Source organism: Centroberyx gerrardi, chromosome 14, assembly GCF_048128805.1.
Source record: "Centroberyx gerrardi isolate f3 chromosome 14, fCenGer3.hap1.cur.20231027, whole genome shotgun sequence".
NCBI lineage: Eukaryota > Metazoa > Chordata > Actinopteri > Beryciformes > Berycidae > Centroberyx > Centroberyx gerrardi.
Window position 1 is genome coordinate 20,921,480 of NC_136010.1, and position 25,113 is coordinate 20,946,592.

General features: G+C 41.4%; 5 protein-coding genes across 5 annotated transcripts; 2 read left to right on the top strand and 3 right to left on the bottom strand.

The window, feature by feature from the left end:
* Positions 1 to 1,233: 1,233 nt before the first annotated feature.
* On the top strand, positions 1,234 to 6,783 carry ddx19a (DEAD-box helicase 19a). The gene is made up of 11 exons (XM_071903290.2): positions 1,234 to 1,362; positions 1,564 to 1,624; positions 1,746 to 1,938; positions 2,076 to 2,168; positions 3,041 to 3,143; positions 3,262 to 3,376; positions 3,508 to 3,685; positions 3,838 to 4,075; positions 4,213 to 4,375; positions 4,471 to 4,662; positions 4,760 to 6,783. The coding sequence occupies exons 1-11, from the start codon at positions 1,300 to 1,302 to the stop codon at positions 4,819 to 4,821; spliced, it is 1,461 nt and encodes a 486-aa protein (XP_071759391.1). The 5' UTR covers positions 1,234 to 1,299; the 3' UTR covers positions 4,822 to 6,783.
* A 308-nt stretch (positions 6,784 to 7,091) lies between these two features.
* ubxn10 (UBX domain protein 10) lies at positions 7,092 to 7,835 on the bottom strand. The gene has a single exon (XM_071903299.2). The coding sequence runs from the start codon at positions 7,833 to 7,835 to the stop codon at positions 7,092 to 7,094; it is 744 nt and encodes a 247-aa protein (XP_071759400.1).
* A 1,669-nt stretch (positions 7,836 to 9,504) lies between these two features.
* Positions 9,505 to 11,233, bottom strand: cptp (ceramide-1-phosphate transfer protein). The gene is made up of 2 exons (XM_071903292.1): positions 10,874 to 11,233; positions 9,505 to 10,670 (listed from the first exon to the last, which is right to left on the bottom strand). Exons 1-2 carry the CDS (start codon positions 11,005 to 11,007, stop codon positions 10,148 to 10,150), a joined length of 657 nt encoding a protein of 218 aa, XP_071759393.1. The 5' UTR covers positions 11,008 to 11,233; the 3' UTR covers positions 9,505 to 10,147.
* A 328-nt stretch (positions 11,234 to 11,561) lies between these two features.
* On the top strand, positions 11,562 to 19,975 carry ints11 (integrator complex subunit 11). Its single transcript, XM_071903304.2, has 17 exons — positions 11,562 to 11,740; positions 11,996 to 12,093; positions 12,310 to 12,383; positions 12,491 to 12,719; positions 12,832 to 12,930; positions 13,020 to 13,054; positions 13,151 to 13,289; positions 13,447 to 13,511; positions 14,160 to 14,349; positions 14,447 to 14,530; positions 14,604 to 14,693; positions 14,996 to 15,158; positions 15,362 to 15,472; positions 15,903 to 15,964; positions 16,195 to 16,337; positions 17,317 to 17,446; positions 19,522 to 19,975. Exons 1-17 carry the CDS (start codon positions 11,713 to 11,715, stop codon positions 19,585 to 19,587), a joined length of 1,806 nt encoding a protein of 601 aa, XP_071759405.1. The 5' UTR covers positions 11,562 to 11,712; the 3' UTR covers positions 19,588 to 19,975.
* Positions 19,953 to 21,122, bottom strand: LOC139914880 (lysophosphatidic acid receptor 6). Its single transcript, XM_071903306.2, has one exon. It carries the CDS (start codon positions 21,082 to 21,084, stop codon positions 20,119 to 20,121), a length of 966 nt encoding a protein of 321 aa, XP_071759407.1. The 5' UTR covers positions 21,085 to 21,122; the 3' UTR covers positions 19,953 to 20,118.
* Between the last annotated feature and the right edge of the window lie 3,991 nt (positions 21,123 to 25,113).

Consider the following 25,113-nt stretch of genomic DNA (forward strand, 5'->3'; position numbering starts at 1 on the left):
CACAGCCAGGGGGACTTTCTGTGGATATGGCTGCATGTTCTGCTCTGCTGAGACCACTATAAAACACAGCTTAATTGGGTTTAGAAACGCAGCAATTCAGTGGGTTTACCAAATCAATTGCACATTCATTGCCTATAAAGAAGCTCTACAATATTTCTTAATAAGATTACAGGTCCAAATCGTACTTCTCTGATTTCTGTCTTTTGTCTGGCTTTGAGCTGGTTATGTTCACAAATATTATGGTATTAATGTTAACAAATATTGATTAAACTGTCTTAGACCAAATAGGAATAATATTAATTCTTAAAGTGAGTGGTATTCCCCTTTCAGCCAAATGACTTGTGTGTGTGTGTGTGTGTGTGTGTATCTTATCTGCATCTGGATGTCAAGACTGATTCACAGCATCTCTCCATCAGAAAGCACCACACGTCAATGCCTGGTTATTCAGATAGGAAATGAGTAAACTAACAAATTAGCTAACACTTAAGACCGTTACGGCTTTGACAAAACTGGCAGTTTAAAATCAACATTACAAAGTATAATATATGCAAAACAAAGTCAAAAAACAAGTACAACACAACGATTATATGGTATGAAAACGTATCATTAACTATTATATGCAAGATTATAAAATAGGTTTTTATAAAGGGCTTAAATACATATGAACTCATTGCCTTATATTGTATAAAGCAGTGTGTGCCCCCATGGGTCCCTCTGGAAACAGGGTGGGGAACATCATGCTGCCTTCATGTCTTGCTCGTAAGCTTGTACTTCCGAGTTCTACAGTCGTAAATACAACTTGTCGCGCATTCAAGTGCTTTTGGTCACTAAAGAACCCTGTGACAAAAGCTGAATTCGGTTGATGGTGTTTTATTTTATGAAATAACAAAAATATATGACAACCAAAAGTTAAACAATGAGTGAAAATAGAAATATGGAATGTCAAACAATTACATAACAGCTGTTGACACGACTTCTCCCACAATGTTTCCCTCAAGACATGCCCCTTAAACATCTCGTATCACGGTTATGCTTGGTTGGACATAGTGGCATTAAAAAATTCCCACTTTCCTTGCTGTATTTACCACTTAAATGGGTCGTTTACGTTAGCTTCAGTCACAATTCCGATATTTCCTATATAAGTGAAGGCAGCATGAGGGGTGAGGTCGGGTCCACAGCTGGTTGCGGTTGCTGGTTGGTTGATGAAAGCGGCACATCGTCACTTCACTTTCACGCACATCAAACTTTTGATGAAGTGTCGTTAAAAAAAATAATCAAATACACCATTAACATTCGAAAATGGCTTCAGACTCCTGGGCGCAGGCAGTCGATGTTCAAGAATCTACGACTGTACCCGTTAAGGTAAGTTTGAAAGGTAACTGACAGCTCGTGACATGCAAAAAGTAGGATCAAACACTCGCTCATCGGACATTAGCTAATACAGCTCCGGCTAGCTCAGCCTGCTACCTAGCTGGATTGCTTTACAGCTTGCTAACTTACATGAAACGCTGTTTCATCATTTTCCATGCTAACAATGTCAAAAAAAATCTTGTCCTTGACCAGTTTGACAGGAAATGGATGGGCAAAATGGATGGGCAACGTAACGTGAGGGGAGAAATAAATGGTAAATTCATCGTTGTTTTGTTTTTGTTTTTTGTTTTTTTACCTCAATTGCATCTTCAGTCAATTTTCATTTTGTTTTTCTTTACTTTTTTTTGACGTTCTTCTGTGGTGTTCTCGTGTAGGAAACATTGTGCCAAAGAAGAGTGACCATGCAGGCGGGAGAGACGATGGTGACAAAGTGGACCCGGCTGAACAGTCCCTGTTGAATAAATTGATCCGCCACACTCTAGTGAAGAACAGAAACCAGGTGGAGGTTCTCCAGAGAGACCCCACCTCTCCTCTGTACTCAGTTAAGACATTTGAAGAGCTGAGGCTGTAAGTCTGCAGGGTTATGACAGTGAAGACAACTTTCTCTTAGCTACCTGTAGATACACACAGTGATGTGTATATGGTTGGTTTACCTGACAGTATCTACTTTTTTAAAACTGCACTCCTGTTGTTTTGACTAACAGGAAACCTCAGCTGCTGCAGGGTGTGTACAGCATGGGCTTCAACAGACCTTCTAGGATCCAGGAGAACGCTTTGCCCATGATGCTGGCAGAGCCGTGAGTGCCCACTTTTCACTGCTCAGTATTCGGGGAATTGTTGTTCAGGGTTTCCTGGGTTGAGAAACCCTTCATTGAATCACATATTTTAATAACAAGGAGTCTTTTGAATGAAATTTAGTTTAGTCCAGAGCATGGCTTTAAAGATAATACTGGTGGGTTTTTTAAAAAGTTTTTGTCAATCATCTAGTTTGCCCGTCTCCTTTACATTACTCCTGGTGGCGTCTGCAGTCGGGTAGCTGGAGATATCAGGCCTCGCTGTCCTACCTTCAGAAGAAGCCATTTGCAGCCCTTCATTTTTGTACACTGTGAAAAACAACTTCTACACACTTGATAAACATGAAGCGTTAATTTGGATTTGTCAGTTTCTGTTTTATCGTTATTTCATTGTGCCTGAGTTGAGAGTTTTTCATATTAGCGCTGCATTACGTTACGCTCTGCTTGCTGTCAATCACCTGACACCCACAGGAAGAAATGGAAGTCTCCGCCAGGAAATAATCCCTCAAACATGCTGCCTTACAGACTTTATTTTCACATCCATGGCTTCTTATTTTGGGCAGTTAATTTTAAATTAAGTTTGACACTGTAAAGTTTGTATTTCAAAAACAACAAAAAACAACTAAATGTAAAAAAAAACAAAAAACTAATTGCATATGGCATGCATTGTAAAATGATTGGGAGAGATATAAATTACACGTAGACAGAAGTAAATGGGCTATAACTTTAAATGACACTCATATTCTCCTCTATTCAGTGCCAGGGAACCTAGCCTCATGAAAACAGTAGTTTAAAACCACTGTTTAACATACCTCACATCAGGTATCATCTGTGATTTATCCTCTCAGCGATGTGTGTATTTTCTCTGGTTCCAGACCTCAGAATCTGATCGCCCAGTCGCAGTCTGGCACAGGTAAAACGGCTGCTTTTTCACTGGCCATGCTCAGCCATGTAAACCCAGCCAACAAGTGGACTCAGGTAAATGTGACTTGTAATTTGTAGAACCAGTCAGTGTCCACATTTTCAGTTGTAGGCCTTGACATGTAGTCCCCAATGAATTGAATGATTTTTTTTTTTTTTTTTTTGTCTCTTTCAGTGCCTTTGCATTTCACCCACATACGAGCTTGCTGTGCAGATCGGTCATGTTATTGAGCAAATGGGGAAATTCTATCCTGAAGTGAAATTGGCATATGCCATTCGGGGCAATAGAAGTAAGACCAGTGTGATCATAACTTACCTCTGATCCAATTTGACAATGAAGTATTTGTACTTGTACTTGTATTGTTTGTGGTAGCTAGTGTTGCCACATCAGTTCATGTTATTGATTTTCTGTTCTGTTCAGTGGAGCGAGGCACCAAGCTGCAGGAGCAGATTGTCATTGGAACACCAGGCACAGTCCTGGACTGGTGCACCAAGTTCAAGATCATCGACCCCAAGAAGATCTCCGTCTTTGTGCTGGACGAGGCCGATGTCATGATTGCCACGCAGGGGCATCAGGACCAGAGCATTCGTATCCAAAGGCGGGCTCCCCTCAGAGAAGAACACCTATTCTCACAATAACGTTTGAACTACATGACAGGCCTCCGCTTATTTTCTCTGTATAAGTCAGCCAACAGTCTTCTCTTCTCCCCTCTTTTAGTGTTTTCCTCATTCTCTCCTCTTCTTGCTGCAGACAGCTGCCAAAGGACTGCCAGATGCTTCTGTTCTCTGCAACCTTTGAGGACTCCGTGTGGAAGTTTGCAGAGCGGGTGGTTCCTGACCCAAATATCATCAAGCTGAAGCGTGAAGAGGAGACTCTGGACACCATCAAGCAGTTCTACGTGGTGTGCAAGGAGAAGGAGGACAAGTTCACCGCACTCTGCAATCTGTATGGGAGCCTTACCATTGCACAGGCCATGATCTTTTGCCACGTAAGTCAGCTGTTTGAACCCATCCTAAGTACATGGCTCCAGTACTCTTAATAATTAGAATCTTATTTTCCTTAACTATATGTATCCTGCTGTTGAGTGACGGCAAGTTGACATATGACACGGTGCCTTGTCTTCAGACTCGCAAGATGGCTGCCTGGCTGTCTGGACAGCTGACCAAAGAAGGCCACCAGGTGGCACTGCTGAGCGGGGAAATGACCGTGGAGCAGAGAGCCGCCGTGATCGAACGCTTCAGGAACGGCAAGGAAAAGGTGCTGGTGACCACAAATGTTTGCTCCAGAGGTAAAGGATTTCCTAAGATTATAAAACTCAAAACTTTTTTTTGTTGGGGAGGTGATTTTAAATGTTTCAATCACTTGCGGATGTGTCAATTACAGGTATCGATGTAGAGCAAGTGTCGATTGTGGTCAACTTTGACCTTCCAATGGACAGAGAGGGGAGAGCTGACAACGAGACATACCTCCACCGGATTGGCCGCACGGGGCGTTTTGGCAAAAAAGGATTTGCCGTCAACATGGTTGACAGCCAACACAGCATGGATATCATCAACGAAATTGAAGCTCATTTCAGTACGTTTCTTTTTCTTCTAATGTGACACTGATACTATAAGACGGCAACTATTTGGATCCTGACTAACTTGATTTATTTTTTCTCTCTCTCTCACAGACAGGAAAATCTTGAAACTTGATACTGAGGATCTCGATGAGCTTGAGAGACTGATAAACTGAATGCATTGCTACTAGTCCACCACCTACTACTTATCCAGTTAGACGTGTTACCTCGCACTTGACTTGAGTTCTTTCAAGGGTTTATTTTGTTTACATAAGAGAGGTGCTCGCTAATCCTGACTATGCAAAGCTTTAATTCTTGACAGTAGTTTGTGCCAAATAGTTTGCACTTATTTTGATTTCATTCAGTATGTTCTGTTTTTCTTTGATTGATCTCACTGGAGTCACCTAAGCCTTTAAGATCTGAGCGTCTCCCAGAGACCTGGAAGTGGTAGACCTAACCATTAGCTCTTAGTAACAGCATTTAATGCATTTGATGCTACCGTTGAAAGTTTGCAGTGTTGATGTGTCTGATTTTCTGATACTAAGAGTGGAAGTGAATTAGTAGAATAATTCTCAAGCTTAACGGAGCATCACTGGGATATGAGAGTGTGTCTCATAGATGCTTGTATAGCTCGATCAAGGTTGATTTGAGATTAACTATCCTCAAATGACTTGAAGCATTTTAAGGTTTAAAATGCCTATTTCAGCCTATTATCGATAGTTGACCTAGTTTTGGTTCCTGATAATTGAGTCTGTATTAAATCAAACTGTGAAGCTAGAGCTGTTGCTCTGTTTTTGTTTACAGAAGGAAAAAAAAACATGTATGTAAAAAAACAAAAAAACAAAACTGCAGATATGAATGTGTGAAATTAAAACTTGAAATTTACTTGCAGTTGAGGTGCTATTTTTGCATGGCACTCTTAGCCTGTCAGTTGACAGGTGTTTGGCACCTTTACAGAGTAATAATACCATTGTGTTTGATGATGTGTCTGAAAGAATTAAATCAGTTACCTGAGAGAAGCTTTATTGAACATAACACTGCAATGAAAATATATTTCTTTAGTGAATATACAATATATTCAGATGGCAATTGACTTGAACTGTTTGCAGAAGCTGATAAAGATAAGCAGCATTTAACTCCCTTATTCTTTGTGCACTTTTCATTGTTTGTAATGGTGTTATAATAAAATTTGACAAAGAAAGCTGTAGTTTGGTTGCGTTTGTGCTAAAGACATTTGAAACATGTTCAAACATAGTGGTTCTCTTCTATCATTCGTTATGAAAACAGCTCTTACACATTCAGAAAACATGATTTCCAGACTTCAGTCAGTTTGAATGTTATTTTAAAGTAAAGGCAGCAAAGTGAAAATTGAGTACTTGCTGAAAATGGAGTCAGCAATTTGAAATGGTTTCCCTCTTCTGTGTGCATAAAGCATGAGGTTCTCTTTGTCACCCTTTTTGAACAGTATGTCACCTGTGTCATTTGTAGGAACATAAAGGTTCTGGTACTAGGGCCTAACAGAAATAAGAACATTGTCATTCATAAGCCCATATCGGCCATGTTCATTTGACTATGCACTGATACAATCTGTAAATTAAAAAGAGGCTAATTTTTAAGATCTTCATATTTACAGACATGAAGACACTACCATATTTACACCCAGCAAGCACAATTATACAAGTGGTTACAGCCAAGAAATCTGATTAGCAGGACAGTTTTTATAATACAAAAATGAAGCATGATGCATCTTTGATGAATTCACTGCATCTTGACAACCTAGTCTTGAGCTTTTACACCCGATTGAGAGATTTTATTTGGCATATGAGAACATCAATCACAGAAGAAAGGTGTGTGAAGTTGCATCAAATCGACTGTGGGAAAACCATGTTGTTGGTGTTAGGACCGCTACATTTGCCAGGCTCTGTCAGCAGGCCTGTTGGTATTACAAGAACCTCTTTGCTTTGGTATTGAATGCCAATACCACACTGAGATAATCCGGATTTTCTTTTCCAAACCAGCCATTGATAGCAGGCAAAGCCCTGAATCAGCTGCTTGCTATTTTGATGAAAAAATGCTGTGTAATGTTATTGTCACCTACTGAATGTTTTGTCAGAGGAAATAGATCACCGTTTTAACTTCAGTGTGCTCATAGGCCGACTGTTTCTGTGACAAGGCAGATACAGGCATACAGCACTGACTATGATTTTATGGTTGTGTGTGGCAATAAACTTAGTGCTGTTTGAATAAACTTTGTGCAACTGTCTGGAATATTATGTGCATTGGTAACGCAGAACATGTTCCCGAACTGTCCTTGAGTCAGATGACTTTAAATATTAAATCTGCCTTGAGCAATGGAAAAAAAAAGCTTTTCTAGACTTGAATATAAGCATAGGGCCTAGATTTTACAGTCAAACAAAACGTATCATTCAGGTTCGCACATAGCCCACTACAAGCTGTCCTCTTGAGAGATGCACAGCACTGATCTGTTCAAGATGCCGCACTGGGCCAGGGTCATGTCCATGTCTGTGAAGGTCCTGCGAGGCACATCCATGGTCTCGATGAAGGCCTCGCCGTACCTCGCTCCGTATCTGGCTTCTGCGCTGCCTCTCACCGTGAGCAGAGTGTCCGTGGGGCGAAAGTGCTGCTGAAACCTCCTGCCGCACGGCGCGCGGATAGCCAGGAGCAAACTGCCGGCAGCACCGGCTGAAGAGCCGCCTTCTGTAGTCTCTCTGGTCAGGGTGGGGCCCGGGTCAGACGGCTTGGGCCGGGTCACGGCCGGGGTCATCGCTCCGGAGAGAGACGGCTCTCCCTGCCCCTGCTGGAGGATGGCATTATCAGATAAGTTGAGCTTGGACATCTTCTTTTCCACGCCACTCCCAGGGTTCACTTCCGATTGCCTCTTCTCAATGGATGGAAGGACCTTGTACTTGTTTAAAGAGAGTGCCGGAACAGCAGGGACAAACTGCAGCATGTGGACCACTTCGTCCTGGGTCAGCTGGCTGGTCTGCCTCATCATGGTGTGGGACCGGGACTGGGACTGGGAGCAGAGGTAGCTGTGTGACCTGCTGTGCGCAGGGGATTTTGGAGTCACTGGGGGGTTCTGGATGCTGGCTGTATCATCTCCATATAGAGTGTGGTTTACAGTGGGTCTGCTTCGCCCTTTGGAGGACTTTGGCCTTGTCAAATGCATTGATCTGCAGCTGTTGACTTTCTTATGTCTGAGTTCAGCACGGGTCTTGGTTTCACTTTTTTGTGCAAAGAGAATTAAAGAAAAACTGATTAGAGAGGCATCGTCTCTGGATTCTTGACATGGTGTCTGTTGATGCTTAACATATACTTTACACATCACTGTTGTTTTTAGCCTTATGACCTACACAACAAATCTACAGCCACTAATCCACTGACAGAGGCAGGTGCTCTAAAGTAGGCTACCATTTTCAATGTAACGTTTGGTCTCGTCAAAGAGTTAAAAAGCCATTAGTTAACATATTAAACATGCTCTCTACTAGCCTTACTGACATTAGCATAGCCGAAGTTGCAGCAGCACACTGACAGACAGGTTTACCATTTGCCTTATTATTACATGAAAGCATAAGTACGTTAAGTTATAGAAATACCGTTTATTTTCACTGCTAGGGAGTCGCTTTCCATCCAGTTCCCAAGCTTCAGCAGGAAGTATTTCTCTTCAGCGTCAGTGAAGTTACCATGACAGTCTGGTTGCCTTGACGACCATCTGTGGCTGAAGGCAGGGAGGGAGCCCCCTGGTGCTGGAAGCGTGCAGCTGCAGTGAGTTCACTGACTACAGTTGTGTGCTGTAGGCCTGCGGTTCTCAAAATAGGGTTTAGGGACCGCCCATAGGCCCTTGAGTGGTTTCCATAGGGTCCCCAGCAAAATGAGGATTAGTTTAATTTCACTATTATTTCATCCACTAACACTGGGAGAGAATGTATAAGAATGTCTGTTCTGACCAGATGTTTATTGTTTACCGCTGTTGTCTCCTGACCTACTTTTTTTTTTAAAATATTTTATTTTCAGCTTTTCAGTTTTATATTCAAGACACATGTAAACAAGATAAGGCAAAAAATAATAATAATAATAATAATAAATAAAAATAACAAAGAGAAGAAAAAGGAGAAAAAAGGAAAAAAAAGGGAGAAAGAGAAGCTGCCAGACATATATATATATGTATATATATACATATATATATATATAGTATGACTTAGTTCACAGCACTTTTCAAAAAGTTACATAATCAGGTATTACAAGAGTGCAGGTAAAGGGTAAGGAGTACAGGGTTGCATCACTACAGAATATAATTAACAATTATTTATCTTTGAGACAGTCAATGAATGGACCCCATATGTTCCAAAATCTATTGGGCGCTTTAGATTTGTAGAAGCGTATTCTCTCCATCTGTATGATTATGATCATTTCGTTGAGCCATTTCTGAAAGCAGGGGGGTGTAGGTGATTTCCAATCTGTTCATTTTTTTAGCAGCTACCATACCAAGCATCAATGCCAATTGTTCCTCAGATGTATAGCTTAAAGCAGTCTCTGAGCATCCAAAGAGTGCCAGTTCTGGATCAGGGGGAATGTCCTTTCCACAGACCCCAGAAAACCACTGGAATATTTCACACCAAATTTTTTGTAAATGAGGACAGAGCCAGAAAAGATGCGTTAAAGATCTCCTGACCTACTTGAAATTTTCTCAGATGGGAGTTCATGTGACAGAACCTTTATCAATGAGGGTCAGTGTCTAAAGTGTCAAATAAATCTAACATCACACACATTCACAGCCAGGAAGCAAGTCAACATAAAAGTTTTATTAGGCCACACTGTTTCGCAACAGGTAGCCTATTATTACAATTGTTGAAAATTGCATCTTGTAATGTTTATACGATATCACTCACATTAAATCATTGATAACTCATTATGAATAAACTGATAGATATATAGCTAGTTTTACTCATTGAGGGTGCTCCAAAACCTGCGGATTATACGTTGTATATTTTGTAACTTATTTCATACAGACTAAACATTGAATGGTAAAAATTGCAGTGAGATCATAGTGTTCCCTTCATCTATGTAAAGAAAAGTAGAGGGAAATGTTGAATTGAAAAGATAATGAAGAGATACATAATTATGATTCATGATAAACATGACAACATTACCATTACCATTAGTTTTACTTTAAATACTGGAGTGAGCAGTAGGTACACATTCAAATGGTATTGATTCATTAACATTCATTGGTCCAATCAGGTAATACCTTGTCTAGTGCCTGAGTGGAACTATACGTAGTTATTAGACAATACAGATAACACATAGACCTTAATCACAAAACAAGAGGAGCAGCTAGCTTGACAGCCAATGAGCAGGGACCAGAAGGAGATACTTTTCACTGATCATCCAACTTATAAAGTTAATAAGAGGGACGCATCACTTCTGCACCTCCCCCTCTTAAATTGCCTGCCAGTGGCAAAAGTTAGCACTTGTTGCTCTCTAAGGTAACTCAAGCAGGTTATGCTGAGCATAAAGTTCCTCGGTGACCTGGTACGCCTCAGAGATCAGAGGCAGGGCGTCCCCTAGTATGGCCACCACCTGCTCCGGGCTGCCTACATTCATCACTTCAAAGAAAGTAGGGCGCCCAGGGAGGACGCAGAACGCCATGCCTGCAGCCGTACGGACCACCCAGGGGTGGTGCTGGGACAGGGACTCGTTGTAGGCCTCTGCGCACATGACAGACGTCTTACTGTCCTCAGTGCTGGTGCGGAGGCTCTCCAGGAACAGCTCCAGCCATCTCAACGCGCGGTGGAGCCTCAGCAGAGTACGGCAGCCTGATTCTGGATGGCTGCCTCTCTTGGTTAGGTCCACTAGTCCATTCTCCAGCTCGTATTTAACCATAGACTGGATGGTGATGTAGTGAGACCCGTTCTCACCGTTGAGGTGGTTGACCAGGATCTGGATTTTGTTGACGGCATCCTTAGAGATGAAAGCGAAGACACTTCCCAAGCTGTTCAAAAACCTATTATGGGAATAAATAAATAATGAATTTGTTACTACCTATGACATGGCGGTCTAATCCATTACAGCTGCATAATGTGAGGGGCTTGAAAGAAACATAATAATTATGCAGTAATTGCATGGCAAATAGAAACAGGAAGTCCAATACAGCAGGACAGGATTTGACATCATGTGCTTGTAGGCATTTGCCCCTAAACCACTTACCTTACAAGACCACGCCACCCGGCTACATAGTGTTCAATAAAGACTTCTTTATCTTCCGATAGACATGACTTGAAAGTGTCGAGAACCTCTCGAAGACAGAATTTCTGGTCCTCTGATGCTACAGAACCGGCCATACTGTTCTATAAGGAAGTGCTGTCGTAGAGATGAAAACGGGCAACAAATGGATCAAACTAACGATTTGCTCACGATTTGGAGGTCGACACAGATATAAAGGTGTTGTTATACAATGAAAGACTACGCGTTAAACGACACATTACCAGTAGGGACAATGAAAAGTGAAAGAAAAACCACGCATTGCTCTTCGCGCTTTTCACGTGACAACTCGTTCCTTGGTCTGATCCGCTTCTACTGCGCAGACTCCAGCCGGTCCACCCGGATTGAGGCTCGTGAGGAAGAATACCGGAAATACGACGATTGTGCCTTCAAAGTAAAAGAAAATGTTAAAAATCTGGTAGCTTGATAAAAAGAATAAGTATTGTCTACAGACCAGGTGCAGACCATAGTTAAAAATACTAAGCTGTCCACTTGGCTGACTTGACACCAGGAACGGGAGCTCCTATTGTATCGTCTTTAGGAAAAATTGTCCCACTCAAATAAGTGTTTTATTTTGAATGTTAAGACCGGATGTTTTATTTTTTTAGTCTGTATGGCTTGACACTCTGGTCAAGAAAGCTCATGGACATGGAATAACTACATGTATACACGTTAGATAATAAATATTTCTTTGTAGACAAAGGGTTATTCGTCGGACACAGTTAGACCGCCAGGGCAACCTAGGTGGCACCCATCTATCTACAGACTTACACGGATTAAAGAACATGCCTGAAATAAAAGTAACACCACTGGGTGAGTACAGTTGCTAGCTAGCTAGCATCAACAAAGCTAGTTAACGCCAACAATTAGAGAAGATAATTTTAACGTTATGCATTCACCATGTGCCTGTTTCAACCTTAATAACTTTTGCATATTCTGTTATCGGGGTCGAAAGCAGCGTGGATGTTCCGTCCTGTACTACTTTGCTGTTTTGTTTTTAGTGGTCATACTTGTGCATCCACAATGTTTTAGTGTGCCTTCCCACAACTTTCTTGCTCTCTCTCCAAGGTGCTGGACAGGATGTCGGCCGCAGCTGCATCCTGGTCTCCATTGGAGGCAAGAATATTATGCTTGATTGTGGGATGCACATGGGATTCAATGATGATGTAAGTAAAGTAGCTTGCTGTTCAAGACAAGAAACGATACCCAGTATGTCAAGGTTTGCTCATATTGTGCGATGCGCAAGTTATTTGCATATTGCCTTACCTGTATGAGCTCCTTATGTGGTGGCCCTATCCGGGGTGCAGCTCTATTGGTTCTCCCTAAAGAGAATATTTTGCAGTTTAATCCCTACTGATGGCAAGTCTGTATTGTCATTCCAGAGACGTTTCCCAGACTTCTCTTATATAACCCAGAATGGCCGTCTGACAGAGTTCTTGGACTGTGTGATCATCAGGTTTGTCATCTGAATAGCTAGTATCTGCCATTTGTATCTCACTGACCTCAAGAAAAGAAACATAATCTTCCAGTGGCTCTACATAGTTACACTTGTTCCTTTCCTAGCCATTTCCACTTGGACCATTGTGGCGCTCTGCCCTACATGAGTGAGATGGTGGGCTACGATGGACCCATCTACATGACCCATCCCACCAAGGCCATCTGTCCCATTTTGCTGGAAGACTTCCGGAAGATCACTGTCGACAAAAAGGGCGAAACCAACTTCTTCACTTCACAAATGATCAAGGATTGCATGAAGAAAGTGATACCTTTGAACCTCCACCAAACTGTCCAGGTGCGATGCTGATATTTTGATGTGCCCAGATATCCATCCACTAATAATGTCTGCACCAGCTGCTCGTCTCGTTTGATGGCAAATAAAGTTGTTTCTGTTGTGCTGATGGCAGGTGGATGATGAGCTGGAGATCAAGGCGTACTATGCAGGCCACGTTCTGGGAGCTGCTATGGTGCACATCAAAGTGGGATCAGAGTCTGTGGTCTACACCGTGAGTATAAACAAGTCTGGACTGTTTCTCAATCAGTGAATTTGACAACCCTTGTCTTAGAATAATGCCAGCTCTCTTTTCATTTTTAGGGAGATTATAACATGACACCAGACAGACATTTAGGGTAAGTGGTATTTATCTAGTGATACACCGCTGGAGCCTATACCTATGTACAGTCTCTTAAGCCTTCTGCTGCATGTCCTGTGTTATATTTCCATAGGGCTGCATGGATTGATAAGTGTCGGCCAGACATCCTCATCTCAGAGTCCACATACGCCACCACCATCCGTGACTCAAAGAGATGCAGGGAGAGGGACTTCCTGAAGAAAGTCCACGAGACCGTAGAACGGGGAGGAAAGGTAAGAACTACACATAGTTGAATATATTGAGATGAAGGACAGAGGGTTGTTTTTTTTTTGTCATTTTGTGAGGTATCATGGAGAGAATTTTAATAATTGAACTTAAGTGTTTATTTTCTCATTTATTTGTTGCATTCTTCTTATCTTCTGTTCTCAGGTTCTCATTCCAGTTTTTGCCCTGGGAAGAGCACAGGAGCTCTGTATCCTATTGGAAACATTTTGGTAGGGTTGGTCTTAAATTTAAAAAGAAAATACACCCTAAACAAAATTCATGTTATTTCTACATCCAGTCTATGTTTGTGAACGTGAACAAGTCTCTCCCAAAGCTGGGAACAAGGGAGCAAAGATTGTTTTGATAATGTCAATGAGAGACAAATACTTTTGAACTGACAGTGACTTGTGGAAACAGTGACAGGTCCCTGTCTGGGTGATATGAAGTATAAGCTCATTTTAAAGTTCATAATTGTTAGCATTCCAATGAAATAGAGTTCATTTGGATGGAATCTCTCAAATTAACATTTTGTGACATTTTGTGGCATATAGTCTCCAGCTATTAATGGGCAAGAGGTTTTTCATATTTACAAATACTGAACTGTGTAATATTTAAGAAATAACACAGTAAATCTGTTTTAGGGTGGGTTTTTGTTTTTAATGTAATGCTTACAAAGTCAATTTAGTGTGGAAAGATTGCACACAATTACAATCTATAAGGTCACAAGTTGTCTGGCTTCAGAGTACAAATACAAAATACTTTTTGAAATAGGTGTAGTCATTTTATTAAGCTTGATAGAAACATGTCAGTATATGGACTTTTTGTCTTAAGTGGTGTCTCATTGGACAAATACTAACAGCCTGCCTCTCATTCCACAGGGAGAGAATGAACCTAAAGGCCCCAATCTACTTCTCCACTGGCCTGACAGAGAAAGCTAATCACTACTACAAGCTTTTCATCACATGGACCAACCAGAAGATTCGCAAAACCTTTGTACAGAGAAACATGTTTGAATTCAAGCATATCAAGGCCTTTGATCGCTCCTATGCAGATAATCCTGGACCAATGGTGAGCTTTTTTTTTCTCTAAAGAGTGCATATTTAAAAACTTTAAGCTTAAGATTGATGACTCAAATAGCAGTGAACTAATATGTAAACACTTTTAGGTGGTGTTTGCCACACCAGGTATGCTGCACGCTGGCCAGTCTTTACAGATCTTCAAGAAATGGGCTGGCAATGACAAGAACATGGTGAGTCTCATTAGGAAATGCAAGAGATTTAAGATAACAATACTTCAAGTGTAACCTGATCTTCTTGTGCTAGGTAATCATGCCTGGGTATTGTGTGCAAGGAACAATTGGCCACAAGATCCTGAATGGGCAGAGGAAACTGGAGATGGAGGGGAGAGCAACGGTAAGCCAAAAACAATTATTTATTTTCATGAATGTGTATACATTCATGTGGTTTATGGGATCATACAGTACTTTATGGCCTGAATAAATGCTTACATCTCAGCGGGTAAAGTCACATATTATGTACTTGCAACTCATGAATTCTGTCACATCATCCCCTCTCTCTCCCATCTTCCCTGTCACTGTATTCTATCTGATAATGCAGAAGTGCTTAAAAAATAACATAAAAAAGGAATTCATCCATGTGAAAAACGACATCAGGCTTGGTTACTGACTTTCTTAGTTTTTCTGTGATTCTTACAGTTGGATGTGAAGCTTCAGGTGGAGTACATGTCCTTCAGTGCCCACGCAGATGCCAAGGGCATCATGCAGCTCATCCGTATGGCAGAGCCGCGCAACATGCTGCTGGTACATGGGGAGGCGGTGAAGATGGAGTTCCTCAAGGGCAAGATCGAACAGGAGTTCAGTAAGTGCAACTCCAGCCACAGTCGCCTGTTTGCTGTTTTCTCCCATCTGCTGGTTTAGACACAATTCCAAACCAGACTTGTTTACCACACATCTGCAGTATCTAGCTTAGTAAAAGTAATTGGGTTCTTTGGTGCTATGATATGCACGCTCACAGTAGGACGTCTGCAGTCTTGTTAGTGCCTGTGTCTTTCTGAATGGCAGGCATAAACTGCTACATGCCAGCCAACGGAGAGACAGTGACTATGTCCACGAACCCCAGCGTGCCAGTGGATATCTCACTCAACCTGCTCAAGAGGGAGATGGCTCTCGGAGGTATGTTCTGCTGGCAGTTTAGAAACCCCAGAAATGTGTCTCTTTCATATACAGCCCTGGGTATAATGACAATAAAGGGCACATCCGCATAAAGTCTGTCCTTGTTGATGATGGCTTTGAACAGGGTTACTACACAGTTTCAATAAAAAATTCCCTCCCTTTTTCCAGACCTAAATTTTTTGTTTCGAGTTGAAGATTTAGGTTGGTGTTCAGTGGGATTTACACTGTTAATAATCTTACCCCTATACTGACTATGCCATACGACTCTACAAATGAAGATTTTTCTTCTCAGCAACAAATATCAGAATATGTGAGATGATGAGGCTCTAAAACCACAGAAAAATATGTAGTTATATGTCTATCAGGACAGTACAACAGTGTTTTTCCATGTGTTTGTCTGTTTTTCAATTTATTTGTTTATTTTTTTTAGGGCCTCTGCCTGATCCAAAGAAACCTCGCACCATGCACGGAACCCTGATCATGAAAGAAAATGTAAGTTTGCCGGTATATGCATGAACGTATGTATGCTTTGACATGTGCACAAAAAAACACTATGCATTAAATAATACTGTGTATGTCAGTCCAATAAAAAAAAAAATCTATTCTATTATGCTTTTGTGAGCCTTTCATAGATGAGCTGAAGATGCCTGTAAGTTTAAGTGCTGCAGTCTCAGGTTATTATGATTGACAGATAATGTATTCTCTCCCCTTCCCCTGAACAGAGTCTGAGGCTGGTGTCTCCGGAGCAGGCCCTGAAGGAGCTGGGCCTCAACGAACATCAGTTACGCTTCACCTGCCGCGTGCAGCTCCAGGACCCCCACAGCGACCCCGACACACTCCACAGAATCTACACACACCTCAAGAGGTGAGAGGAGAGGGGCCAACATCTACCAAACGCGTACATTATTTCACAGAAACACACAACTTCCAAAGAATATTTCACATCTACACCATCTCCCTACCTTCCTCCCAAATAACGTCTCCCTTGCTTCTGCCTTCCGCCTCTAGTAGTCCATTTCAAATGAGGAATTGGAATTGGAATTTTTGTAATTTGAAAAAACCTACAGGAAACAGAATTGGAATTGAATTGGAATTTCAGGAAGTTGAATTTAATTCACTGAAGTTCTGTGAAATTCCATGTTTGTTTTTTTTACACATATCTGAGATTGCATGTAGTGTTATATATTATCAATACTGAATATCATAAAATGTTAAAAGTTACCTTTCAGTTGGTGTTTGATGCATAACATGTAATCGTAATACATACATTATGATTGAATATATTTGATTTGTATAACTGTCTTGTATTTGATTCTTAATGTTTGATTTATAATGTTTAGCGCAAGACAACCTCTCTTAGAAGTGGAATTTCATGGAATTAATGGAATTCAATTCCATTTACTGTCATTCCAATTCAGTTCCAATTCTGTTTCCTTAGAGCTGGGTGCAATTCCATTTCCAACTCCTGGAATTGAATTGGAATTTACCATGCATTCTCAATTCAATTCATGAATGGCCCCGACCCTGCTAGAGACATAGGAATATTTGTTATTTCTCTTGTCTGGGCACTGTGGCTTTGACGCTTGTATTCCTTGCTGTCGGTTGCTCCTAATGTTGCAGGTCTTTGAGTTAAAGCTTATTACTTTTGCACTCATTGTAAGTCACTCTGGATAGGAGTGTCAGCTTAATGCCTAGGATTTAATGTGAAAGTTGCATTTCCATGACACTTCCATTTCTGTTCCATTTCTGTCAAGTAATCCAAGGTGATTTCTGTAGGCTTTATGCTTTTACATCCTCACATTGGAAATAATTCCTTGCTTTTGCGCTGCCTGTTTATGTTTCAGTGTGTTAAAAGGTTACACCATCCAGCACCTCCCTGACGGCACAGTCATGGTGGAGTCTATAGTCATCAAAGTGTCGTCCTCAGCTGAAGACACCAACACCAAGGTTCTGCTGCTTTCCTGGAGTTATCAGGTAAAACATCCTAGTGTATCGCAGTGTTAATTTTACAGTGGCATCTTAAGTGCCATCTAAAACAAAGTGAGAACAAGTTGAAAGCAGGGGGAGGGGAAATTTTGATCTGTTGAATTTGTGCACTGTGCAACGGAGGGAAAATTCTGTGGTTTGACGTGTAAACACACCGCTCAGTGAGCAGTTGTGTGTGACGCATATCAACCAATCTGAGATGTACTGTAAGACATGTAGGGTGTGCTGCTGAACATAAAAGACCTAATGACTTTCTAACTGTAACCATATTAGGTGATCATATCACTGTGACATGTAATAATATTTCTGCTTCCGTGTCGTATCTTTTCAAGTTCCCTAACAAAGTGTCAGATAAACCCAATTATTACTAAATGTAAACCAAAGGTATCACATATAGTCTTTGTTGGGCAGATTATTTCAACCATCTGTTCTGATTATCAGTTATTTTTCCTAATCAGGTACTCTCAGCCAAAAACTGAAAGTAATCAGTTGCTTAGTTATTTTAAGATGAGCTGATGAGGACATTTTGTGTCTGTATGATGAATATTTATGGTGCAGAAATCTAGATTGATTATGTTTATTCTATACCAATGTCTGATGTAGGTTAGCATGAAAAAAATATCTTTCACAAAGCTTGGCAAGAATATTAGACTGCTCCTCAGAGAAAACCCCTCACCATACAGTACAAAGCACAAAACCACTGCACCATTCTCATTTGTTTAAGGTCATACAGTCAAAATAGGTCATCTTGCCCTATGCGCTGCTAAACTGCTTTAAGGTGTTTTATTGATGCCTAGTAGGTTTTTTTAAGCGCTTCTGTGTTTTGGATTAGGCGTATGTTGTCCCTTTTTTGGGGGCTAAGTTGTGCACATCATGTTTAGCTGTCAGTTGACCGATCCGGTCTGGGATTGACCAGCATTGCGATTATTGGCTGTCAATCGACCAATCTCGATTGGGATTGGCCGTGTTGTAGGCAAATGGTTTGTTGTTGTTGGCTTTTGGCTGGGAATTAGTAAGACGAAAGTTTCTGGTAGACTGTAGTTTGGTGCAGTTTTAAATGTCAGTGTTATGGCGACGATACAATAAATAAACATTCAATAACATTGATAATGATGGTCGTCTTGTACAATACACTAGTATATTTATATTTTATTTTGTTTTATTTTTATAGACTTCACTGCCATCAAGAAAAACTGATGTCATAGTAGAGTCAAGTATTTTTATCTATTCCCTTTCTTTTATCACTTTTCAACATCACTTCTTATCTATTTTGGGCTGTGTGTGTGACGTGTGTGTACGTATGTGTGGCAGCCAAATTGGTAGCTATGGGTATATTTTAAGATCTATCTATGGTGTACACACACACTAGCTGCAGCTGTTGGTTACCCACTTCGTCTGGCCCGCAGCGGTGTCCCCCTTTTTTTTGTGCACATCTTGCTATTTTTAAGTACGACATTTACAGTGGTGAGCTTAAATCAATATATGATATGATACATTATATCCTTTTTTCACAATTTAAACATTTGAATCATCAAATGAATGATTTATTGAAATAATTCTATTTATCCATTATTTAATGAGGTAAGTAAGTTAAATGCAATTACCTATTTACAATGACAACCTGGTAATATATGAAATACAGTGGTTATCAAAACAAAAGGTACTCATTTCTGATAATGTATTAAAATTGAATGAAACTGGGGAAAAAAAGGTATTATTTAAGATTTTAATTTCAGGCCTCAAGGCAATAAAAAGTACAAAAAAAACATGAAAGACAGTCAGTATAATCTGAAATTGAACAGTAATCTCTGAGAGAGGAACTGAGATAACACATTAAAAATGTGTATCCTGATCTGATTACTTAGATTTTATAATCTGGTTACATAATTCAAGGATTACAGTTATTACTCAACACTGCACTTTCTGCACATACTTTCTGCACATACTGATACAAATTTCAGTGAATGATTGCAAGTGTTACATGAGTAAAAGTGCAAATAAGATGCTTTGTGTTTTCTCCCAATGCTTATTTTTTGACTTTCTGGTCTGGTTTCTTTTATCAGGATGAAGACCTGGGCAGCTTCCTTTCAACGCTGCTGAAGAAAGGGCTTCCATCTGGATTGTGCTGAAATCTCAAGTGATCCAACCCTCAACTATGTGTAAAGTTAAAGGGAAAATTCACACTAAAATTCTCATAATGTCATTCTTATCATCTTGGATTTATTAATGTGAACAACTCCCTCCCTTCAAGATTTTGATCTGTAAATATCATCAAGCAATATTTTCTGGTTCTGCTCCATTTTATAGTGGTCATAGTGATTGAAAAATGTCCCCATATTCCTTGAAATTCAGCCTGGATACTGTCCACAGTGAATGTCCCATTCTTGTGTTTTTTTCCAGTCCATCCCGACTCATTCATAAACAAGTCTAGACTGAACTGCCCAAGATCAGAGGAATAAGAAATTATTTTCCCCCTTTATTCTGTTGTATAAAGCCAACTTGAATAAACTCTTTTATAGAAAAGTCTTTTTTGTTTTATTACTTTTGCTGATACAAATGACATGGATTCCCTTGTAATCCTGTGAGATGGAAGCAAATATTAAGCTATATTTACATAGGCATGTGCCATCTTGTCCTTTCCTGGTACCTCCCAGATTGACCTAGCTCATTGCGATGCTGTAAACTCCCCTGGTCCTCCTGATCCTTCTCCACCGCCACCTGACCGTGAAGTGCTTCCATTTGCAGTGGCTGGTGGTGACGTAGTACAGCAGGGGGTCCAGGCACGTGTTGAGGGTGACCAGGGCCATGGTGACCCGCCTGGCATCGTAGATGGCGTTGGTGCAGCGGCACGACCGGATCACCCCCAGGTGCCGAAGCAGGTGCAGCAGGTACACCACATGGTAGGGCACGAAGCAGAGCACGGTGATGGCCAGGATGGTGCAAATCACCCTCACGGCTCGCTGGGCCGTTTTAGTCTTTATCGCCGAAATGCGCCTGGCAGCCAGCGGGTAACACACCAGGATGAACCCGGAGGGCAGCAGAGAGCCAAAAACCAGGCCCAGCACGCTGAACGGTGCCATACGCCTGTCCCACTCGTGCCGGGCGAAATTTTCAAAGCAGCTGTGGGAGCCGTTGATGTGATTGGTCTCCAGAGGGCCCATGAGGATAAAGCCCAGTATGGCCGCTCCAAAGACGACCCACAGTGCCACGCTCACCACAGCGGAGCAGCAGTAGGTCCGCAGCCGCAGGTAGCTGTGCGGATGTACGGTGGCTACGTAGCGATCCACACAGATGCAGGTCATGAAACAGATGCTCATGTAGATGTTGGCCAGGAACAGAGTCCCCGTGACGCGGCAGGCCATGTCTCCGAACACCCAGTTGTTTTTGTTGACGTGGTAGTGAATGCGAAAGGGCAGGGTGCAGAGGATGGCTGTGTCCGCCAGAGCCAGATTGATGATGTAGACATTGAAGGAGGTGCGGGGAGTGATCTTGAAGATGAAGACGTAGAGGGCAGCCAGGTTACCCGGGAGGCCCAGAACCAAGGCCAGGCTGTAGACGGCTGGGAACAGCTGGTACTGGTACTCAGCTGGTGAGATAGTGCAGTTGAGATGGACCGTGTTCATCATGTCAGATTAGTGGGGACAGTCCAGTGTTTTGTGGATGTAGAAGAATAGTCGAACTCCTTGGGTTGATCCTCGGCGAGCCACGTTGCATTGCAGACTGGACCAGGAAATGTGTCTTCTGATTTGTAATCTCTCACTTTGTTACAGAAAGCTGTAGCAAAACAAACATTATTCACATTTAGATTTATTCACTGTTACTTTCTTCTTACATAAATCATATTTTTATGCCAAGAACTACATCTGAATTATTTATTTTTCTACCAATGTGGGGGAGATATTTACACGTGTTTGGAAACCATGCAAAACATGGGTTTTTTTACAGGGATTTTTAGAAACAAGTTTGAATATCTTGAAACTGAATACGGCAGAACCTCCACTAGTATCAAGAAATTGACGCTTTATTCAAGAGGATTCTTGAAACAATTGAAAGTATTTCACCCCAAAGTGATTTATTACTTTTCATAACAGAGTAGGCTGACACAAAAGTGGAAGTAGACTATGTGTGAAGAGCGTTTGAAGAGAACTTTACTTACCAAGTTGCTTAGTTGCTCCCTCGCCTGATACCCAAATGCAGATGGGTGAAATGCATAGGAGACGAGCGAGATAATACTGTGAAATCGTTGATACAACTCCCATTTATACTGAAGATCGTGTTGATCTTCAGAGTTCTGTTCCTGTTTCAGTGTAGGTGGTTTAAGAACAGGAAACCATAGTGCAAGAAAAGATGCACGGCCTGTTTTTAGGGTTCAACCACCCACTCACTGCAGTCTGTCAGGTATGTGATGAGTGTGTGGATGGTTTGAGGGCTGGCTGTGGGTTTAATGTATCAGAATTACACAAACTGTAACTTAACAACATAGGTTGAATTTGAAGTTCTGTCTTATATTAGGGCTTAAGTGTTTACTATACTATGTTGAATCTGGTAATTGGTTTAAAGAATATAGCCATTTGATTGGGTAGATTTTCCTTAACAAATGTTACTTTAGTAACATTTAGTGCTCTCCTGATCAAGAACATGGCATTTCCCATACAATATATGATTGCTTGTTGATTCAAATAATGCTACTGAAAATTGAAGGGCTTTTCCACACTAGATGGCGCCAAGAACATATGATGACAAAATGGACTAGGTGCATAAAGATGGCAGTGTCCTGAGTTGAGTATAACTGTAATTTAGAAACACTGCTCACAAATGTATGCTTTAAGCACCATCTTATTGGTGAAACAGAAGGTTTTTAGTACAGCATTTTAGTATTTAAAACCTTTACAGCAAATGTTCAGATTATATTGAACCACTCTGGTTTGTGATCTGAATCAGCAGGCGTTAGGATAATACTGAGTCATGTATATAAAATGACCACAAGATGAAAACAGTTGTACAGTTCATCACCACTTCCACTCTACAAAGTACACAATACACACATATTAAGGTGACATTTTTCACATTTTTGGCAGATTAATCATAACTGGAGCACAAGATTTTACAATGCAAATATGTCATATATCTTTATCGTTGCTAAATGATCACTGAATATATTAATTTATGCAATCATCAGCCAACATATGGCAATATACTTGAAATGAAATATCTAAATATCTTGCGTCTTTGCTGAAAGTACATGGTGAAATAGGTATTCAGTTGGGATATCTCCATCACCACAGTGAGTACCTTGATATAACATGATGTGGGCAGAGACAGTAGGTAGGTGGACTCTGGCTGAGAGCGGGATGAGTGGTAACTGGGACGTCACAGTATCAGAGACGCCGACTTCAACAGCCAGCAGCTCCCATGCTCGTCTGCAGGATTCCCTCATCCTGCCTCTCTCAGCACTGAGCCATCGCCTAGCAACGGCAGCCTCTCAGTGCTGCTCAGTATCTAGTCCAGCCGTACCCAAGAGGAGGCTGCCTCGTTCAGACACACTCCGCCACAGACACGAGGCACGAGGCACGAGGCACTCCCTCCTACAGATCTTTTGTTTCTGGTCATTTGATGTTAACTGTATCCCATGATGTCTAAAAGCATCATATGTTGGATTTGATTCTTGCCGTGAAAAGCCGCAAGACGAACAGGAGATGGCAAGATAAAGGATGAGAACAGTCGCCTTAATCAAACTCAAAAATATTTTGCGAGACGATAAACAAAGGGAGAAAAAAATGAATGACTACATTGAGGTGGAGAAATCAATCACAAAAGGTATTAGGCATGAAACACACATAACCAAGACATGCAGCTATCACCTGCTTGTGCTCACTATGATCCATACACTGAGGTTATGATAAAGTTCATATAGTTCACCAACTGTATCCATGCTCAGTTGATGTTTGTGTGTGTGTGTGTGTGTGTGTGTGTGTGTTGTGATTCAGGGGGGCGGGGACTGAGCAAGCCTGCAGCTTGTCTTGCCCTACTTTTCCCTAAAACAAAGTGCATAGAAGAACAAACATTCACCTTCATTGGCCGTACCTGTTCTGATACCAGAACTGTTGAAATGAACAAAATATCCCGGCAGAGACAACAGGCATGTGAGGTGTTTCAGATGAAAGCCAGGTCTACACAGTAAAGCACTCACCGTCTCTTGTTTGTTGGTTAACCCTTCTCTCTAGGTAATCAGCTTAGGATCATCCTCACTCATCTTGCAGAGCAGCAACTTGCATTATTGATAAGCCCTTCCTTCAACTAATTGTTGTAATTCCCTTTCTGAATAACTCTGCACTTCTCATTTAAGTTAAACATTGAATGGAACAAGTCGACTGACTGACTGACTGACTGACTGACTACTGGAAGAGGGTGTTTGCATTGTTTTTGCCCAGGCTATACTGCTATAGCTCATATAGTGAAAGTCAATAAATTCACCTCTATTAAATGAGTTGTACCCAGTAGTTTTGATGATGATATTCTTGATACTCAAAATCACCCGATCAAGGAACCTTTAAATTCTTATTTGTCCAGGACTTCATCAAAATGTCTCCTTTTTGGGCTGTGAATACCTCTATTCTGCGTGGGTTCATATCAATTCATGATAGGGCATTTGTAATCCTTGGATTTTTTTTTTTTTTAAAGCACAGGATGATCACAGTAAAACTACTCCTGCTAAGTGCATGATATAAGAGGCTCTATTTTTGACTTCACATTGCTTATGTAGAGCATGGTCTTTTAAGGCTGTATGGCTTCAAACTCCAAAATGCATGGAATCTATTAAAGGTAACACTTCCTATGCTCCATCAGTGATAACTGGTGGTGGATTCGGCCTAGTTGTTTTTCTAAAGAGATCAGCTGCTCTGTTGCTGTAACAATGTCAGTTTCCAGCAGCTCTCGATACAGGGAGTGAACCCCTGGTATCCTCCGTAACCCTGTTTCACCATTCATTGAATCTCAAACTCCTTACACGCGGCGGTGATGTTTTGGATTCCTTTTAGGCCTCTGAATATTTGATACTGGCTGACACGGTGAAATTGACTTCCTACAAAGTACTTTCCTTTGTTTCCTTTCCAGCTGTTCCATCTCTGACCCGGTCCTCACCCTATCCGCTCGTGGCTTCTTACAGGACGCTGTCACCATCTCCCTCCCCAGGATCCACTGACAGGAACAGCACATAACCCACTGCACACTTTGAAAAAGCCCTCCAGTGGATAAAGACTTTGTCCAAGCTGAAGGGCTTTGGGCTGCCAGTCTGTGACTCCTTAAGCAATTAGGCTTACCCTAACACGATTATCGCACAATAGAGCCAAGGTCAAAACTTCTAATGACTCGCTGCTCCTGAGAGAGAGAAGCTTGTTTATTACCGCTTCCTCCGGGACCGACATCCTGAGTGCTGTCGTGCTAATGAATAACCTTAACTCACATTCATGAACAGTCTGTGGCGGATGAATTCTGCACGAAGCTCCCACGCATAGCAGAACCAGATCTTAACGTGTTTGACTCACACCTGAGAAATAAAAAACCTGATGAGACAGTCAGACCTTGAAGGAGCTGGTCTTGACATGTTTTTGCCCTCCGGTTTTCTTGCCTATCGCTGCTGACGGATGAAAACCTTG

Coding starts and splice junctions, on each gene's coding strand:
- ddx19a (XM_071903290.2), top strand. CDS start 1,300: ATGGCTTCAGACTCCTGGGCGCAGGCAGTCGATGTTCAAGAATCTACG. Junction 1,939..2,075: donor ACATTTGAAGAGCTGAGGCT/GTAAGTCTGCAG, acceptor TTTGACTAACAG/GAAACCTCAGCTGCTGCAGG. Junction 3,377..3,507: donor TGCCATTCGGGGCAATAGAA/GTAAGACCAGTG, acceptor TGTTCTGTTCAG/TGGAGCGAGGCACCAAGCTG.
- ubxn10 (XM_071903299.2), bottom strand. CDS start 7,835: ATGCATTTGACAAGGCCAAAGTCCTCCAAAGGGCGAAGCAGACCCACT.
- cptp (XM_071903292.1), bottom strand. CDS start 11,007: ATGGCCGGTTCTGTAGCATCAGAGGACCAGAAATTCTGTCTTCGAGAG. Junction 10,671..10,873: donor GGGTGGCGTGGTCTTGTAAG/GTAAGTGGTTTA, acceptor TTCCCATAATAG/GTTTTTGAACAGCTTGGGAA.
- ints11 (XM_071903304.2), top strand. CDS start 11,713: ATGCCTGAAATAAAAGTAACACCACTGG. Junction 12,094..12,309: donor ACATGGGATTCAATGATGAT/GTAAGTAAAGTA, acceptor TTGTCATTCCAG/AGACGTTTCCCAGACTTCTC. Junction 12,384..12,490: donor TTGGACTGTGTGATCATCAG/GTTTGTCATCTG, acceptor TTCCTTTCCTAG/CCATTTCCACTTGGACCATT.
- LOC139914880 (XM_071903306.2), bottom strand. CDS start 21,084: ATGATGAACACGGTCCATCTCAACTGCACTATCTCACCAGCTGAGTAC.